General features: G+C 41.6%; 1 protein-coding gene across 5 annotated transcripts in view; it reads right to left on the reverse strand.

Annotated features, from left to right (window-relative positions):
• Nucleotides 1-16,540, reverse strand: part of rhobtb4 (Rho related BTB domain containing 4) — a 36,819-nt gene extending 20,279 nt beyond the window's left edge. The window contains exons 1-2 of one of the 5 annotated variants that reach the window (XM_088292049.1): nt 16,373-16,540; nt 15,749-15,847 (exon numbers count right to left, since the gene is read on the reverse strand). Coding sequence is in view for 2 of the 5 variants with exons in the window: in XM_088292036.1 (XP_088148162.1) it covers nt 9,880-9,998 (119 nt within the window). In the remaining 3 variants the exon portion in view is untranslated. The other 4 variants (XM_088292065.1, XM_088292058.1, XM_088292036.1 and 1 more) reach the window with 4 other exon arrangements.
• Nucleotides 16,541-19,562: the final 3,022 nt, after the last annotated feature.

Genomic DNA, 19,562 nt, shown 5'->3' on the forward strand with positions numbered 1-19,562 from the left:
ATTGATCTAAGTACTTGTCACCTTAATCTACTACAAAGAGTGGCACAATAGTCGAAAAAAATTGACAGACATTATTTAAATTTAGAAGATGCAATGATGCATTGTCAGAATTAGAATCAGAAATCCCTTTATTGCCATTGTACTCAAGTGTGCAACGAGATTAGAGAGCTCCCCTCTCCAGTACAATACAACAATAATTCAGATAAATATATAAATGATCGCTCACAGCACACCAAGGCACACTAGTCAATATTAGATTATTTAGGTGTACCTAATGTAGTGGCCCATGCAGCTGAGCACCTCCAGATGTAAAAATATGATTGGGGGAAATATAAGCATTGGTCAAACCGACAAGGACTCCGTTACTTCTATGAAAACAAACCAAAAAAATGATGCGCTATACTAATAGTTTTTTTTAATAAGTGGATTGTATTCCGCTCAACATGCATCCTCTGTCATCTTCAGTGCCACCTGCGTGATGCTAGCCGTCTGCTGACGTCATAGCCACAGGCACAGCATTACACCCGTGCGTCTGTCAAACTAACATTTCCCTGCAGAAAATGGGCTGCCATCGTCACATCCCAACCGGGACGGGCACGCACACTCATCTCCATTTATTAGCGCGTCCTGCCTGAGAATGAGATCACACTCATCAATGAAACTCCTCCTCCCATTCATAAGCACCTGACTCATTCATAACGTTTAGGGAACCGAACGTGCAAGGTAAATGCATCCCCGGTGTGCATACCGTAAAAGGTACGCTCACCTTTTCTAAAATAAGCACATATTTAAGCAGCAAAAGCAAGATACCATCATCATCATCCTACATGCCCAAAAGATGCAGCTGATATGTCTTGCATAACCCGCCAAGCCCAACCGCTGCACTAAGACACGTAACACCTCAGTTAAAAACAGGGAGTGCATTAATAATCCCACCAGTCTAAACATATCTGCTTGCAATAAAACGCAATGCATCTATGGAGTGGGGGTATTAGTGACGAAAGGAGATTAAAGCCCCATTAAGTGCACAAAAAGGGGAGTCAGCATGACACGAAACGGCGTCAACTTTTAGGAGCAAATGAGGTGATTGGTGGAAATTGGGTGCGTGTGGCCGTGTTTTTTTGTTTTTTTTTTGCCTCCCCCCCATCTCCTTTGTGGAGGTGAAGCCCGGGTCCCTACCTTCCGACGGTTCCGGAATTGACCCACATGCCACTCTGCTGGGGTGCCGGTCTTGCAAACCGGGCAAGAGCACACAGGGACGACAAATTGGTGGTCGTGTTCAGGTCCACTTGACACAAAGAGCATGAAGAGTTTATCAGCAAGGGGACAAAAAGGACCTGTGCCCTCACACACCCCCTCGTTTCCTGCTTCCCGTGGCCGCCTCGTCAAAGCTTCACGAGTCTCAGATCAAGTTAAAATCATCCACTGGTGGCAAAAGGTGCCTTTGGAGCTCAAAAGAACACTTTTATAGCTTGAAATGTACACATTACTGGCCAGACACTCGGTTCCAGTCTGAGCCACCTCCTTTTCTGTTGTTGTTTCCCCAGCTGATTTCATCAAAGGACACGCCCCCGCGCCATGACGTCACGGCACTACTCGCCCAACTCTTGCCGTGAGGCGTTCACGCGCTGTCAGAAAAAGCAGCAACTGTGGAGTCAACGTGATCCGCCGTCGCGTACAAAACACGCGCAATGAGCTGTACCATCAGGCATGCCGAGAGAATTGTACGCAGTGCAGGTTCTCATGAAATAGAGGTTTGATTCCTAAAACGCATTCACTGCCATTAACAGGTATAGAAGCCAAAAAGTGCTACCTTTTTACTTGGGCTGGAAGTGAATGAGTTAACTCCACTGTAAAATTATGCACAATTTGAACATTAACTCATCTTAAATATAGTATACCAAACAATACTCGAATAAATATGCATTAAAAATGTAATGTACATAAAAGTTCAATAAAATGCGTTGATAAATAAATAATAAAATCCAAGCTTTTCTTCATGATTAGATGCAAATGTAAAACTGAACTGTACATATGTGTTTATATACCACTAAAGGGAACCCACGTACCACAGTTTGAAAGCCACTGGTCTCATAAAATCAAAATAAATAAAATAAGAATTGATTTTATCATCATTGTCACTGAAAGGTGCATTCGTGGCTAGGATTTGTTTTTTCATTCCAAAGGCGCAACAGGAAACATGGGAATGAAACACACATTTTGTGTGCGTGAGTGTAGGTACGAGATAATATTGCGTTCAATTTGTATATTATAATTTAGCATATTGTTACAGGAGAACATCTCTGAGAGTATCAAGTAAAACTCAGCCTCATTACATTTGTAAATACAGACGTGTTTCTTAATATAGCTTTAATATTGCAGCCCATGAATATAAATTATAAATAAATTATATACTAAATAACAGAGTATTGCCAAACCTATGAGCTATTGTGATAAAGTTAGAGTGAATAGATATTTTATCAACCAATCAAGTACATTATATTTGTCAAGACAAGTAGGAACACTTTTGAATTTCCCTTCCATTTCCTTTGTGCTTGTGCAAGACTGAAGACAGACATCTACTGGCAGGTACTGGTACTGAGCTCTGAAAACAAAGGAGACGACAAAACTCCCTCACGCTTCAATGATGTCACTGCAAGTCGTTCAAGATTACAAAACCAAGGAACACTGCTATAAATTGAACTGCAAATATGTTTCTTGCCAATAGCCTAAACCAAAAGTACCATTCAATATTTGTCCTCAACGACATTGACATTGTCTTGGGACACGCTTCCCAATTGGTCATTAAACAAGTACTGTGTTTCTTTCCACACCCATCTTCTCCCTTCTGCCTCAAGTTTATACGATTAATTGTAAATGCCCTAATTTGTGTGGGAACACTTTCGCCTGAGTTTGGTGTGAAAGAATTGGATACAGAACCCTGACCTCAACCCCATCTAACGTGTTTGGAATCAACTGCAACCCATTTGTGAGGCGCCAGGCCCACTTTTACGAGACTGACAACGGCATCACAGTCAAATGACGTTAAACCCAGATAAGGATGCTGACACCGCATGATATATCATTAATATTCATCATCAATACTGCCACTTACAACATGCTAAGATTACACACTTGAATTCACCCAAGAGAACATTGATGCTCTGTTTTTGTTAGCTAGAGATTTCAAATGTGCTCAGTAGTTGTTTTTTTTTTTTAGTTTGTATTTTTTTAAGCTGTGACCAGTTTGCTCTTTAGCGCCCTGAGAAAACAGTGCCCCCTGACCTGGCTGGCATGGGCAGAAAGCAGCACCATAAAAGATGTTGTGGAATGCCATGGGATAAAATAGGGCTTCAAGAGCACTGGCACTGCGAGGGCTTAGAAATGTGGAGAGTCTGCCCCTTTGTTTGGACACTTGTGAGAGAACTATCAAACAGCACAGTCTGATGGGACATCTGGCCTTTTCAGCCACGGCACTACAAAAACAGTGGAATGTGCAATTGCGATTATGAACTTTCTCGCTCCTCTTTCTTCAGTGTGGGAAGTTTGCTCCCGTTGTGCTGCAGTGCTCAACATGGAGTGTGCTTTATATAGGGTAAACACAAAATCACCTCGCAGGCACATCCTTGGGACATGAGCCGCACTTTCCGGGCTATACAGTTCATCATTGCACTTTTAATGGTCACTGGAGAACAAACCAAGCAGGTATTGAAATTCCACGTAGAGTCTTATATTTAATATATTTTTATTGCGAATAACCATGTCAGCGCTTTAGTTGTTGACACTTCATATAACTGACTCAAATTTGTCATTGCCACTGTTGATTCTAAATCCACTTGGCCAGCACTGGCCAAAAAGCTGTCTAAACAGCCAGCTTCTCACACCGCACGTGTCCCGAGTTTGCCTTCAAACAAACATACACACTCAATGAGCAGAAGAAAAACGTGTGCATGTATATCCTGTGCACACACGTAGGTCAGAGCTGCAGTGGGTCTTCAAAACAGTTCCAGCACCATGTTAGTGATAACAGTATCAAGGATTGAATTCTAATACACACAATCACACACACTACAAAACATTACATGGGACATGTTGTCGATCATAACTACAGTTTGGGATCATTTACTCTTATGTTATGCAGGAGGAGTTTGGATCATGTTTTTGTGTGGCAGACAACGCTGGAATTTCAATGTCCTCTCCTGACTGGGTCAAAGTTCGAGGGCATGAATGGAATGACTGAAGGGCAACACAAAGAAGAGATCTTGTGGGAAACATTAATACTGGCATTAAAATAAGCACATCTGTTGCGATGTCTGACTCTCTTAATCTTTTCTCACACACAAACGCACACTGACTAACTCGGAGGGCTACATGTCATACCCGCCACGCTGGCATGAGGCAGAGCGTGTTTTGTAACGGCCGGCCTATTTGGCAATTGGTGATGAGTGCGAGTTTAAGTGGAAAAACATTGGAGGCTCGATAAGGCCGGTAGCACAAGACAAGATATTGTTTACTAGTAATGTTATCTGTAGATTGCCCTATCTCATTAGTAGCCAGATGTTGTTTCCTCATTATAACCTAATGAAGACATATCACTATGTTATTCCTGACCAACAAAAAAAAATACAACAGAGTGCGTAAGTGTCAGGGAGCTTCTGAATGGGCTATTTCTTAGGATAGAATTCTTTGTGGAGAGGAGATGCTTGTTTCCTGCCAGGGAAAAACACATTATTCAGTACAAAGAAGGCCCATGAGCAATAAGTGGCGCAGGAAACGACTTCCTTTCTTTTAAATCCTGCTGTTATGAGCAATCAAAATACATACATGGCCTCCAACTCGACGGAAGACAACAAGTAAGTCAAGTAAAATGACGATATGCTGGCTTCATAAAGCAAACTTGGTTTTGGTCGTGAAAGGGAGGAAGAGGTTGGTGGATACTATGCAGCAGCCTCGAATGCAGTAGTAACAATTCAAATTCACTAAATCTGCAGGTAAAAAGACACAGGGTTGTAAAAATAGAAGAATGTGTAAAAGGGACTTAATAAAATAAATAGTTCATGCACACACACACAACAATGCAACAAGGAACAAACAGGAAGTGAACAAAACATGGTTACAGGACAAAGAGACGACGGGTAAAGGCCGAAGTCAACGGAAGGAGCTGACTTGTTGACACATGAGCCAAACAAAAACAGACCAGGCAAAACTACTCCAAGACATGACAGGAGTCATCAACACAGGAAAGATAAGCGCAACGCGAAATCAAACAGCTGTCAGATGACTGTTAAAAAAAAAAGCATTGCAGTACTTTATCCAAGATGTTTTTGCCAAACATGGCAAAGGGAACATAAAAATGTTCGCATTTCCAAGATTTCCAAGCACTCATGGGAACCGAGACCACATGAGATGAACGAGCAGGGTGATGATTGGCCGTGATGGAAGGAAATGTTAGGAATGTTAAGGGGTTCCTGGGCCGAAGATGGGATGCACAGGAGAGAACGAGAAAGCGCTGACCGGCCTACCTCTCACATAGGATGTATTTACTTCAACTTGGCAGTGATTTCAGTATTTCAAAGAGTATTATCTTTTAGCTGCAGTAAACTATTTCTATAAAAATGTGGATTGCATGGATGCCATCAACCTTAATGAGAAAGTCCTACTAAATTCTCACGAGAACAAGTTGTTTGCTGACAATGAGTTCTAGATGTCAGTGGGCAGCCTCTGCTCGGCACCGTTATTCCTCTCAAGAATGTCAAACACTCACTGGGCCTGTCAGTTAGTTCGAGAGCTCTCTGCACATTGTCCAGGCTGTCCTCACTCATAACTCAGACTCACAACAATAAACAAGCCAATCTTTTTTACAAAAGTCAACATTTATCATGATTTGGGGGCATCCTGCAGTGACACAATTTGGTGTGATTTTTCTCCCAATAATAGTACAGCGGAATCGTTTGTGTTTGATATAATCCGTTCTAGTTTTGAAAGTCAACATCCGATTTGGGTGTATTTCTTAACATCTTAAAATCATGGAAATTGAATTAATAATAGTCAAATTGTCACTGCCACCAAGCCTTTTTTGACAGTTTCAAGTAATATTTTAACGTTCTTATCAGTCATAATAGGAGTTAACTACTGTTTGTGTTTGTAATGTAATCAAACAAAAAAATCTTAAAGGGGAAGTCAACCCAAATATGCTCTTTACAAGAATTTGTTCTTCGTCATTCCAGTTTTTCTGTGCGCTGCTACAGAGGTTTTTCTATGTCCATTGACTTGAGTTTGCTCAGGTGTACCAATGCTTAACTTTTTGTGCAATTGCCTGAAAAATTCTCCTGAGAAACCATTTCAGTGAGATTCCTCGACTGTGCTTTGTTTCACAGCACAGAATCACAATGCACAAATTCACTTGAAATGATCTCACGCAAACTCCAATACTACACTCACTGTTGGACAGTAACACAGGAATCGGAGCAGGTGCACCCAAAGTTTTGGCTGCCAAGAGGCAATTGTAATCTTATTAAGTCATTCTCGTCTGTTGCTTTTTCAAAGTGGAAAAACGCTAATCCACTTTGACCAGAAGAGCTGTTCAGTAAAGAAATGTGCCCCTCCTTTGGCAGGTAAAATGGTGTTCTGCTAGCAAACAGTTCAAACCAAAGTTTAAGTTGGACATAAATGGGTTCACCGCATTGTGCAACGCTCCAACATTAAAAAGTCCTGGAGTTACTGAAATCAGTGGTCCCCAACCTATTTTCCGCCGCGGACCGGTTCATACAAATCCATAATTTGCCGACCGGCAACCGGTGTTAGGGGATTGGGGGGATCCGGCACATGTTGCTAATGCTAACAGCTAGCCACTAGCCATTTGTAGCCACTAACGCCGGAGGTTTGTGTTGTAACATAAAATGACACCGTAATTAACTAGCGGTTTGTTAGCATCCTAAATTAGCTACTGAATATGATTTTGGGATGCTGTTGTGTTGATGTTGATGGCAGCTATGTGATGTTAATTAAGACAGCAATAAAGCAAGCCAAAAGGTCGAAAACAAAAGTCAAGGTAGCCGCTACGCCACCACATGGGCCAACTTCAAAGTGTAAGTCTGTTAAGGCTAATGCTTTGGCAGCAATGACTCAATGTATTTGTTCAGCTTTATTTTTAAGTTAGCCATTTCGGAGGTGGCGTGTTGGGTGAGTATGTTTGCAGCTTCCTTGACATGACTTTCTGAAATGGACAAGTGAGAAAAAGAAAATCTTTTGTCATTAATTTGAGGACTGGTTTGACCTCAATTTGCCAAAATGTTCCCTTACATGCGATTTACGTAATCCATGTTTCAACTTCTTCCGCTATTATAGTGATTGCGGCCTAATCATGTTGCCTTAATGTGGCCCCGCATTTTTTTTTTTTTTTACCAGCCATGTTTCATCCGCACGGCTCACGGGTCAAAGATGATCCGTTGCACCACTAGTCACGAGTCCATCATAGATGGATGTAACGGAGAGAAGCCTGTGACTTTTCAAAATAAGATATTTTTTAACCTCAAATAATAAATAAACCAGAAGTACTGCTCGTTTTTTTCTTTCATCTGTACGGCCCCCTGTGGCCCAGTCCAAAGTGGCCCTCGGAACAGTACCGGGCCGCGGCTCACTGACTTAAATGGTAAGGGTTAGGCGAAGGAATATATTATATTCGCATACAGTCATTGTCATACTGTTTCTACCCTTTTGACCTTGTATGACCCAGACATGTTATATGAAGCGATGCCACACAAATGCTTATTTCAAGGCTAAAATTTGTCCGGTAAATATAAGAGACTCTAATAATGAACTTGTGCAAATAATGTTGAGTAGTTATCATCAAGAGTGATAGACAAGCCATGTCAATGCTACCTGAGGCGATAGTATTGATAATGATTGTTGGCATACACAGCAGACACAGTCACATTGTAAACTTTGGCCACAGTTGAAGACCAGACAGCAAACAAGAAAAGGTCACAGAGGATAAACCGAGTCAATGGACAAAGAGTAGGAGAGGTTCACTATGCTTTCAACATATTAATGTAAGAAGGTGGCAAACAATCTCATCAGTAGTATTTTAATCATAAAAATGGGCATTTTGCATTAAAGTGCTTGCACATGGCAGTCTACCGACAAAAGCAGAAATTTACCATGATGCTGTTAATTCACGGTAGAAGTGACATCAATCTTAGATTGGGTGTTGGTCTATTAAAGCAACTGTATGCACAGTATTGCATAATATGCAACAGTATGGCTTCTAGTGAGGAGTGAGATTGGCGTGTCCTCAGTGCAGGTCAGTGAGAATTCCAGAAAGCGCCTGATCAAACAAAGAGGAACGCCAAGTCAAACACCTCTGGACTTCAGTCTAGTTCAGACAAGCTGTTCAGTCCGTAGATTAGCACACACATCATAACTGCATGAAGCCTTTCTACCCTGGACATCATAAAATAACGTAAACATGATCTTGCGCCCTCGTTGTGGCTTGTATATGTGTGTGATTCCTTACATGTTGCAGTGGGACCTATAAAGTTTAATACAACACGTTCAAGCATAACAGTTATAAACGTAGCATTTATCACTGTTAAAACTCATTCACTACCAGCCAAGTAAAAAAAAAAAATGGATCTTTGACGTATTTAACCGTCAATGGTAGTGAATGAGTTAAGTGCTGGGTTTTGTGCATTTTGAAAAGTTTTAATTGGCAAATTGCCTCCTTGTATCAGATCTTTGTCCAGAGCTACCTTGGGGTCATTTTTAAAATGTTTCATCGTTTAATTGTGCTACTTCTCATTCATCATATTTTTGCATTCTACTATATAATTTCATGGTTTAAAAAAAGGGAACTAAATACTATCAAATGTCCAATCAATTAAATACTAGCTAAAGTTCATTTCAAGTCACTGCGGTCTTTTAAATATTAAGCACCCCTTTGCTTTGAGAGACACATAAAGACAAAGAAAGAGCACCAAAGGAAAACAAACAAAAAAAAAACCAAACTCATGCAGCATTAAATTCCAAATTGTATGACTTCATGGTTGTTCCATTTTGACACAGATGAATTGGTTACATAATTTGCCAGAAATGATTGAAAGATAAAAACACTGCTTAAAGGGAGAATTTGCAATTAAAAAATGTTTTGTTATGCTTTTTCAATAAAACACCTCATAAGGCGCACCATCTTCAACTGGTTGAATTTCCTTGGGCACGGTGGTTTCTTGCAAATCAAATTAGAGGCACAAGTTGACACCTGAGTCAGGTGTTTTTTTTTTTCACAAATCATCTTTATCGTGTACTACTGTCAAAGTCATAGTGACTGCTATAGTGAACGTTTCTTGTTTTTTGTTGTTGTTGTTTTCTTGCCTTTAAGGATGGACGTTGGATGAACGAAAGACTGTTCACAGAAACACTACACTTTACATACCAGAAGAAATTATTTTCTTTCGAATTTAAACATCTTTCCATAAATAGTAAACTACACTCCAGGGGACAGGCAAATGCCGTCACAATCGTTCGATAATAAATCATACTCTGAGAGGCTTCTTTCAAACTCACGCATTCAATCTTTTTCCTCATGTAGATTCTTAGCACCGGCTTGTGGAACACTTGTGTTGCTCTGAATATAGCACTTTGCAACTTAACCTAATTCCCTTGTGCTAAAATCTATCATTCGTCAGGCTCCGACATGCACTGTGCGTCTGCCTCTATTTAGACGTTGCTCACACATACAGAAATAGCGAGGAGAAAAAAGGAAGGGAGGGAACGAGGCCCAGTGTAAAAGCAAAAATCTCATACAATGTTAGACGCAGATGGACAAATAAATCACATTATTGTGAGCTGAGGCGTTGCAGGAAGTTACTGCTATGTGTTTACCTCAAATAGCCTCCAAGCACGTTGTTTGTCCACTTGTGCTGTTCCTCGCATTGTATTGCAGTCGAGCAAACAACAAACAAAGAGGTATTCCCCAAAGAGAGACGACAATACCTTAACATGGAATTTCGAGAGCCACGCAGTGATCATGCAATCCCCTTTTGATGGAAACACTAAATTTAGAGCTATGTGATGATGTGAAAACTGCTAAACCAGAACTTGCAGGAATATGATTAAACAAACATGCAGAGTAGGTGTCCAAATATAGAGTGATGGAAAAATCTATACTGGTGTCCGGTTCTATCCGCTCTACTGCCGCATGTGCGGTGGCCTGTTCAAACAACTGGCATTCAATGGTCACTACGCCACGTAAGGCTTAAAGTATCCAAGCGAGGTCAATGGTCAAGTGGGTAGAGGCTCTCTGGGATGGTGCATGATCCAAGCTAATCCACCAGTGAAAAGAGGTCATTCAGACAAAGTGGACAAAGTACACGACATAATATAAAAAAAAAATCAAATAAAAACAAATGCTAATTTTTTTATTAGCAATGTTTAGTCCATAGATCATCGCGTCAAGAGGAAAAAAAGAGGCAATTAAAAAAAAAAATGACAATAATGGGGCATAGATAACAATACACAGATTTCAGCCTAACGTGTCCCATGTCGAATAAAGCATTAGCATTAAGTAGCCCCGGGTTCATAAATTGGAATACCGCTGCTGATGTGAATTATTAATGTTAAAACAAGAGCGATGTCGTCATGTGAGGGCCAGAGAGACCGACTAAACCGATTCTGTGATCATTTAAACGTCGGTAATGAGGCCTCGGGGTCAAAGGTCACATGTTCTCCCCGAGCTCATGCTCCTGCATAACGTCCATAAACTTGCTTGTAATTGTTACTTGAAGACAGCCAGTGGCTCTTTGTCTATGCAGTATGTCACCTGTGATTGACAGGTGACTTGTCTGGGTGCATCCCACCCCTTGCCCAAAATCAACAAGGTGGATGCAACTCTCTTAACACTGTCATTGAGTTTTACGTCATTGATTGACACATCCATCATCATATCGAATATGAACCTCACCAGATTATACTCACTATTTTTTCTTTTTAAATTGCTGCTTATTTTAATCAAACTCCCTGATATAAGTGTGTAGTATAACTGAGTAAATATGAGTCCAAATGGGCTGAAAGTGGCAAACGGAACTGCAAAGTATGCGGTGAGTCAGTTTCACATTTCCATGTGGGATGAGAACCACAGAGACAAACATTGACTAAGATCATGACAGATCTCACTTGAACTTGGCACACTCCGCCCAGAACTGCTATATCAGATCCTTCGCGTGTGTGCGCGTGCATGTGTGCGACTGCCTGTGTGTTGGCGAGACAGAGTGTGTCAGCCAGCTTGCATCAGCCTCCTAAAACTGCAACGAAGCAACCCTTCACCCCCGACAACAATGTGTTTGTATGAAAACAGATTATAAAAGGGGAAACACCTTGGCGTGAGAGTTAACGTACATCCATCTATCAAAGTGCTCTGACCCTGATTAGCAGGAATGGCAACCTTGGGCGTTTCTCTCACTTCAGATTAGAGTTAAAGCCTACAACTCTTACCAGGCCAGACATGTGTCGCATGTCAATATGCTTGCCTGATTCAAGTGTTTGCACATGCAAGTTCAGGAGTTCATGCTTCTCTGTCGGACTCATTGTGTCTGAGAAGGGAGGGGGTGTTTTAACGTGCATTTTCCCCCCGAGAGGATTTTTGGTGAACACAGTAGCCAACATTCTCTACATTACCGCTAACTTCTTAAAGGGGGAAGTCAACCCCAAAAGTTTTTTTGCAATAAAATATTCCATCTGCCTTATCTAGTCTAAACATGGCATTCTGATTAATATTGCATTTTTTTTCACAAAATCCACCTTTTTTTAGACATCTCAAGGGTGTCACTTTCGTCGACTGAAATGACATCACAGCTGCTCAAGGCTCAGGTGATGGCTCACTTGTCTTCTGAAGCTGAGCTGTGATTGGTCGTTATCTGAGCCCTGAGCAAGTGTCATGTCATTTTCAGTCCACAAATGTGACAAAATGGCCACCCCTGAGATTGCTAAAATAGGAGGATTTTACTGGTTAATTCATATTCCACAAACAAAATATTCTTCAGAATGCCATGTTTCGACTTGTGGGTCTGCATGGAACAAATTCTTGTGAAGAAAGAATTGGGGTTGACGTCCCCTTTAAAGCATAAAGCAAGCGTTTGACACCACACGCATTGATTGTCAAACTTTCAATTTGCCCCTTTTAAACACATCAAATACAGAGATGCTGATTATTAAATATGAAATGATTTGTGAGTCCAATTTTTGTTCTGAAAAAAAAAAAAAAATAAAAATTATCAAGAGACAGAACTTTGGCCTTGTGAGGACACATTTGGAATCTGATTGGTTAAAGAAACAGTTAAATTACATTAGCCAGCCAGTCATACTCATTCTGAAGACCATAGACAGATTCGACTGGCATGGCAGCACAAAGTCTGCACTCTGTTTGGTTGAAAACAAACGCCCAAAATGTACAAGTATAAGAAAATGTGAGAATTTGTGGGAGCTGACACAGTGACGACATTGCTAAAGGCACTAGAGCCGCTATGTTTCAGTTTAGTTTCACACAAACAAGGGAAGTGGTCAAAGAGTGGTTCAGTCAGAGACTGAGACACCCACCTGTTCAACCACATAAATTTATCATAATGCATTGCTAAAGCCTGAGAAGATTGAAATCTTAAGAGCGTGACATGTAGTCTTAGGTTGAAGCGTGTACACTTTAAGAAATCAAGGCCAAGAAGATCAGCTTTCAGGCCTCAACGAGCTGAGCAGATGCTCAAGAAGGAAACCCCCCGGGATTTAAATACGGAGCTTTGCGTACCCCGTCTTGCACTGTAGTAAACAAACCAAAACACAAATTGCGGCCAAGTAAACAAAAAACAATAAACGGACACAAAGGATAATGTATATTAAAACTAAATGACATTCTTATCATTTCTATTAAGTTTTTAGCACGACTTTCCAAACGATTTACCCTGAATATATTCTTTAAATGTACCCAATCAAAGTGGCTGCAAATTGTGGCCGGATTGTGGAACGAGCGGGCTTCATAAATGCTATCGTACTCATGAATGGTGCGTGTGCGTGCGTGCGTGCGTGCGTGCGTGCGTGCGTGCGTGCGTGCGTGCGTGCGTGCGTGCCTCTCTCTCTCTCTCTCTGTGCCTCTCTCTCTCTCTCTCTCTCTCTCTCTCTCTCTCTCTCTCTCTCTCTCTCTCTCTCTCTCTCTCTCTCTCTCTCTCTCTCTCTCTCTCTCTCTCTCTCTCTCTCTCTCTCTCTCTCTCTCTCTCTCTCTCTCTCTCTCTCTCTCTCTCTCTCTCTCTCTCTCTCTCTCTCTCTCTCTCACTCACTCACTCACTCACTCACTCTCTCACTCACTCGCTCACTCACTCGCTCACTCACTCGCTCACTCGCACTCTCTCTCTCTCTCACTCACTCACTCTCACTCTCACTCTCACAACCCCCCACCGCTCCCCCCTCCCTCAACATTCTTCCTGTGGGTTCTCTTATCTCCCCTTGCCCACTAGGTCCTGCCCAGCCCTGCCCATTCCTGTCTTCAGTGGCAACACCATCTTATCTACCTCTCTAGATGTACATCCACACATGCACAGACGCGCACGCACACACACACACACACACCCCCACACACACACCCCCACACTTCGATGCTTTATGAGCTGTTAATGGAGTAATCTGAGCACGTGAGCACAATTTAGAGCACCGGACTGCTATAAAACAGTAGCACAAGTTAAAGCGATGACAATGTATATACATACACACATGCATGTATTGCACAATGCACAAACACACATTACTAAATACTATTACTACTACTACAATTAAATAGTGTGCAATTAGTATATATAGACGTTGACGAATGTAAGACTGTTACACTCGTGATATTGGAAAATAAATGATTTTGCCATTTCATTTTTGCTGTTGGTATGCCCTATATTGGCTGGAATCTAATGGGTTTGATGGCTGGCATTGAGCACAAATGGAAATGGGTCAAATCTGACCTGGAACAGCCTCAGTGTACACCAATGTTGGAGTCTCTGACATTTGTAAGTATTTTAACTGTTGTTTGTTAGAAATGTCATCAAATTTCAAGGTGATAGAATGACATTTAGGGCATTTTCCCCTTGCTTTCAAATGAGAACCGATTAAATTTTACCCGAGCAGTATGTAAGGATTAATCCACATTTGTTTGGGTGTGTTTATGGCAATGCGTAATCCAGTAGTTGACATCCGGCTCCTCCATTTTATTCCTCCTCATTGCTCGATGCAATTTGACCTCAGCCAAAACTCCATTTGCTTATGCATGCTTTGTCCTTCCATCATGCTCATCTCTTTTAACGCTCCATTGCTGAATCTGTGCTCATTGACAGCCTGTTTAAAAACTATGCAGCGAGTGAGTAGAAGTTGCCATTGCCCATGCACAACAACTCCTTCTCTCTCTTTTCACCCACCACTTTGGGTTTGCACTCTGCAAAACTTTCCCAAGAAGACAAACGTCATGTGGTTCTGAGAAGAGGAGCTCATGCTGTGTAACGTCTTTGTTACTTCTTTTTTTTGTGCAAATGACTTGCATCCAAGGACCCTGCTTTTGACTTTGATAAGTTTGTCCTCGCATACAGTTAGACACACAAGGCTCCTGAACCTATTGCATTACTGCACATTGGCAGACAGCGGGACGGCCTCACCCTGAAGGAAGAATGGTTCAAATTCCACAGCTGATAGAAAAACAGGGAGTGAGACAGAATGGAGGAACTGATGTCAACTTCATCGGATCACCATACCACCACCATCCCTTTCCTTCTTCTGCTCTCTCCTCATAATCAGATACAGTAAAACTTCTCTTATTAAACCTGCCTGAGGTCAAACAAATTGGATTTTGAACAAAACTGCATAATGTAAACAATGCACAAGGTGCCAGTGTACCGATGGCTTCTTTGGCATCTATTTGACATATTCCCCAAAAGAGGAACCGTCAAGATGGGATGTTTTGCAAATCAGACACAAAAATACAATCAAAATTATGTAAGTTTGCATGGTGTCTCGTCATCAAAATTTAATAATTATTTGATTTTTTTTTTTTATTTACAATTGTACTGTTTCATAATCGGTTAATTTCTTTTTACATTTACATTCAAATGACCAGCGGGCATAAATTATTTTTTTTCCAACATTAAAATTTCCACTGTCTGAATGGTGCAAAAGCAATGCCCAACTAGTTTAAGTGTGGAAAAAGTACAGTAATGCCCTGTTGGGGGTCCTCTCTACCTTTTTCCTCTCTTTTCATAACATTAGTTAAGAGTTTGCATAACAACACAAAAACCGAAAGTTCTCATCAATTGGTACAAACACTACAAGGTGGTTAAAGATCTGAAGTAAAGTTGTTGCTGCGATCTTCCGTTTAGACAAACGCCTTAAGGGCAGACACGTGATATTTTACTCATTCGTTTAAGTGACACACCCACTAAAGTTTGATCAAATGTTTTCCAAAATGCGACTATTCGTGTGCACTAGAAAGCCGCATACAGTCGGTTTCGAACAGATGTTTTGTTAAGATAATGACAAGTTCTTCTGATAAATGCGCAACTTTTTTTCTTTTCTTTTCCTTTTTTTTTTTGGAGCGGTTTAGCCGAACCGTTACGCAACTCCCACCCGCCCTCTGTAAAGTTCTGCTGCGTGCGCAAGCTGCAATAACAAGTTGTTGTTGTTGTTTTAAAAACGAAAACAAAGTGAAGAAGGAGGGGGAAAAAAAGAACGAAATTCCTACCTTTATATAGACATCAACCTCCCGGAATCAGTTCGGGTCTCTTTCTCCTCGACGTCCACTTACAATTTTAACACCTCCCGGCTGTTCTTCTGTCTCTCCCTGCAAGCCACACACACATGCAATGATGATGATGATGATGATGATGATGATGATGATGATGATGATGATGATGATGATGACATCTAACCTTTTTGCCCTTGATACGCTTAGCACCGGTCGACCAAGAAGATGTCAATGTTGTTAATCGTATAGTAATGAAGTACGCTTCTTCGTGTTGCAAAAAGATGCGCGCGTGCTATTTTGTTAGTTTCCAGACAAACATCTCCCCTCACCCCCGAACAGCGGAACCCATTGTGCACGCGTGGATCGCAGTCTGGTTCGATGTGGTCATGATGCGTAATTTCATGTCCCATGTTGTTATCTCTCACTTACAAGGCAGACGCGCCGGGTAGTCCACATATGCCGCCGCTTTATTATTTATTTTATTACACATTATATATCGCATATATCCCAAATAAAAATACACGACTCCCGGCGAACGGATCCGACCACAAGCTGTAGCAAACTCAAGTTCTTGTTTCTTTCTCTCGTGTGCGAGCGTGCGTGCGTGTCCTATCGCCTCACCGAGTTCAAGTCCTTGCAATGGGAAGCGTATCCCTCCCCTCTTGCTCTCCGTGCCCTCTCTTCGTGGTGGTTGCGCCCACTTATGTTGATGTTCCACTCCGGGCCAGCCTTCAGCAGCAGCAGCGGCAGCGGCAGCGGCAGCAGCGTCCCGACGTCAGCCGCATCCCTCATGTGCTCAGAGCCACACCCATCCATTCATAAAGTGGAGAGAGTGCCAGTCACTGCACGGGCATGTGCGCGTATTCGTACAGCTGCTGACACCGAATTGCATCATATACTGTACAATGTATTAGCATTACAGCACGAACATGCGATCAGAGATATAAAAAAAACTGCATTTGCAAAGATTTGGAGCAATGTATTATTCATGTGACTTGACATTGTCATGGTGTGCTTGTCGTAATTTGGTTTTGGATTTGAACTCACTTTGTATCACCTGTGTTATTTTGTCTGTCTTGTCGGGTTATTGTGTCCACCTGCTCTTGTCATCCCAGTGCCTATTGTGTTAGCCAATCAGCTCACTTGGCCACTTGCGTCTCATCCAGGTGTTAGTCATTGTCTCATCGGTTTGTTTGGATTTAGTGCCCTGCTTTGTTCGGTTCGTAGTCCTCTGTCTGTGCCACGTCTTCTTGTGTTTTTACGCAGTCCAAGCTTGCATTTTTGTTTAGTTAGTTTGACCTTTGTTGTTTTTTTTTTTACTTCTGTTCTTTTAGGATTTTTGATAAACCCGCTACCTTGCGGGCCATTTTCTATTCTTTTGGAAATTAAACACATATGGGTCCTCCTCCACGACATAACCCGACAAACTGTTATGGTGGATGCATTTACATCACAGCGAGGAGCTTCTAGTATTTACCTGCTCCTAAAAAGCCACCAAAATCTGGTATAACTCAGTGTCAAAACCACCGTAATAAACATTTAAATTAACATATTAGTTGTTCAGAATTTAGGACACAACTCGTGAATTGGGTGTCATTACAGACAGGTTGTGCAGGTCCACCTAACTGTTTATTAAGTCACTGTAATTAGTGCTTTACATGATAGACATCAAACTATTATGTGACTTATCAGTGTGACTCTTAGTGTAATGACTATCCTTCGAAAGCTGCTATACAGTTGCAGTCAATTGCATCATCAGTTTAAGAGTCCTCATCATGCACAACCCCAATGAGAACAACTCTGATGACACTCAGTCAAATTCTGGATAGATATCTTGCATAAAGACAATTTATCAGCAGTGTTCAAGATAAGAAATAAATGCATATACTGAACATCAAGTTTCAAATTCTTATAAGGAGATGCCAAGGAAATGAGGAAGTGAAGAGAGTTTACAACAGGGCTCCTCAATGCTGTTCCTCGAGAGCCGGTGCTTGCTTTCCATTGTTCCCGCTCCAACACACCTGATTCAAATGCTCAGATAATCAGCTAGGTCTACAGGAGCTAGATAACGATCTTGATCATTTGAATCAGGTGTGTTGCAGCAGGGAGAGACGGAAAGCAAGCAGGACACAAGCTCTCGAGGAACAGGATCAAAGACCCCTGGTATCGAGTCGAGATAAAACCCCTAAATTCCAGTGACACCATATGGAACACGCAATTGTCATGCGACTAAAGCGTCTCCACGACTCCTGCTCATCCAAGCACTCAAACTTGTCACGAAGGGAACAAAGAACCTGCCCAGGCTTGCTGCCATGTCGGTGTGCGACCGTCAGATTGTAGGCAATAATCACCACGGTGCTTTGCAGCCGCAAGCATGTGAACAGGCCCACTTGGATCATTAAAAACGTAGCACGAAGCATCAGGGACTAACTGGGCGTTTGATTTCTTCCACTAACTAAATGAACATATTGTGACCCAAGGTCATGTGAGTATGTGAGCGTCCCTCCTCCCTTCATCCTGATGCACCCGGGTGTCATGTCCGTTTATTTCAAAATGTCTTGGACAGCACTTTTCTATGCCATGCCAGTATTGATCTGGCAATAAGCGCACAATAGGTCCATAGTGGAGGGTGTCCACATGTAAACATAAACCGGATTCTCGATCAGTCTCTCTTCTAAGTGGGCAAACTGCTGATCCCATGCGTGGAAAAGGCTTGCATCAGCGGAATGATGGAAAAACAAAAACAACAGCGCCTTTACCATAGACGCAACACAATATTGACACACACAAAGGAGCGATCTCGGTCTAGTTTGGATCACTTTCACTTCTGCACGTGAGGAGCCGAAGCGGCGTTTGACACCAGCCATTGAGCGGCCACAATGACACACGTTCGGGAGCTGAGCGGCCACAATGAGCCTCTATTTGCTCCAGAGCCTCTGTTATTCTTTCTGATGATCGCTGGAACAAAAGTGTGTGACAAAAGTTCCAATTGAGCTTGAACAATCGCTCACAAAGGAGACAGTGACTTGGTGTGTGTGGTCCTCTTTGGCGACTGGACAACATCATGGCTCAGCGTGTCACGGTACACCGAGAGTGTTTTCAAATCAAAGATGCTTCTCAACTGTTTTGATCAATGAATTTTGACTATTTACATGGGATTCGTTTTCATGAGTGAGGGGTGGAAAAAAAGTGTGGAGAGATCGATTCAGAGCACAGACCACTTCATTTGAATTCAGCCTTCAGCTAGTCCTACCTCCTGCATAATTTGTCTTTAAACAAATTCAACCAATCATTCGGTAAGAAAGTAGAGAAATGTTTACCAATCCATCTCACAGGAAACTGGGAAAATTCTGCAATGCCATGCATGTTCATCACGCCAAAAACATTCAAGACTAACAGTTAAGGAGTTTGAGCATTGCAGTATTTCCTATTGTTGCGGTACTTTTACTATTACAGTACTTTTACCATTGCAATATTTTTATCATTGTAGTATTTTCAATCATTCAGTAGTTTTTATCATTACAGCGTTTCCCCCTCTGTATAATGGACAGGCATTAGGAGTGTTTCCTTACACTTAGATACGTTTATACTGTGTATATTTGCATGCTTTTTATGAATGTCTGCTGCTAATATTATACATTAACGGCTACATTACGCCGCCGACTCTGTGTGATCTACATCTTTGCTGCTGTAACACCTCAAATTTCCCCATTGTGGGACTAATAAAGGACATCTTTATCTTTATCTTTAATTCTGCTAATAAACAAATTTAAATAACACTCCAGAGGATGGAAAAAAATATGAAACAAAA

This window comes from Idiotropiscis lumnitzeri, chromosome 1 (assembly GCF_059441095.1).
Source record: "Idiotropiscis lumnitzeri isolate Australia: NSW breed Sydney's pygmy pipehorse chromosome 1, RoL_Ilum_1.0, whole genome shotgun sequence".
Lineage (NCBI taxonomy): Eukaryota > Metazoa > Chordata > Actinopteri > Syngnathiformes > Syngnathidae > Idiotropiscis > Idiotropiscis lumnitzeri.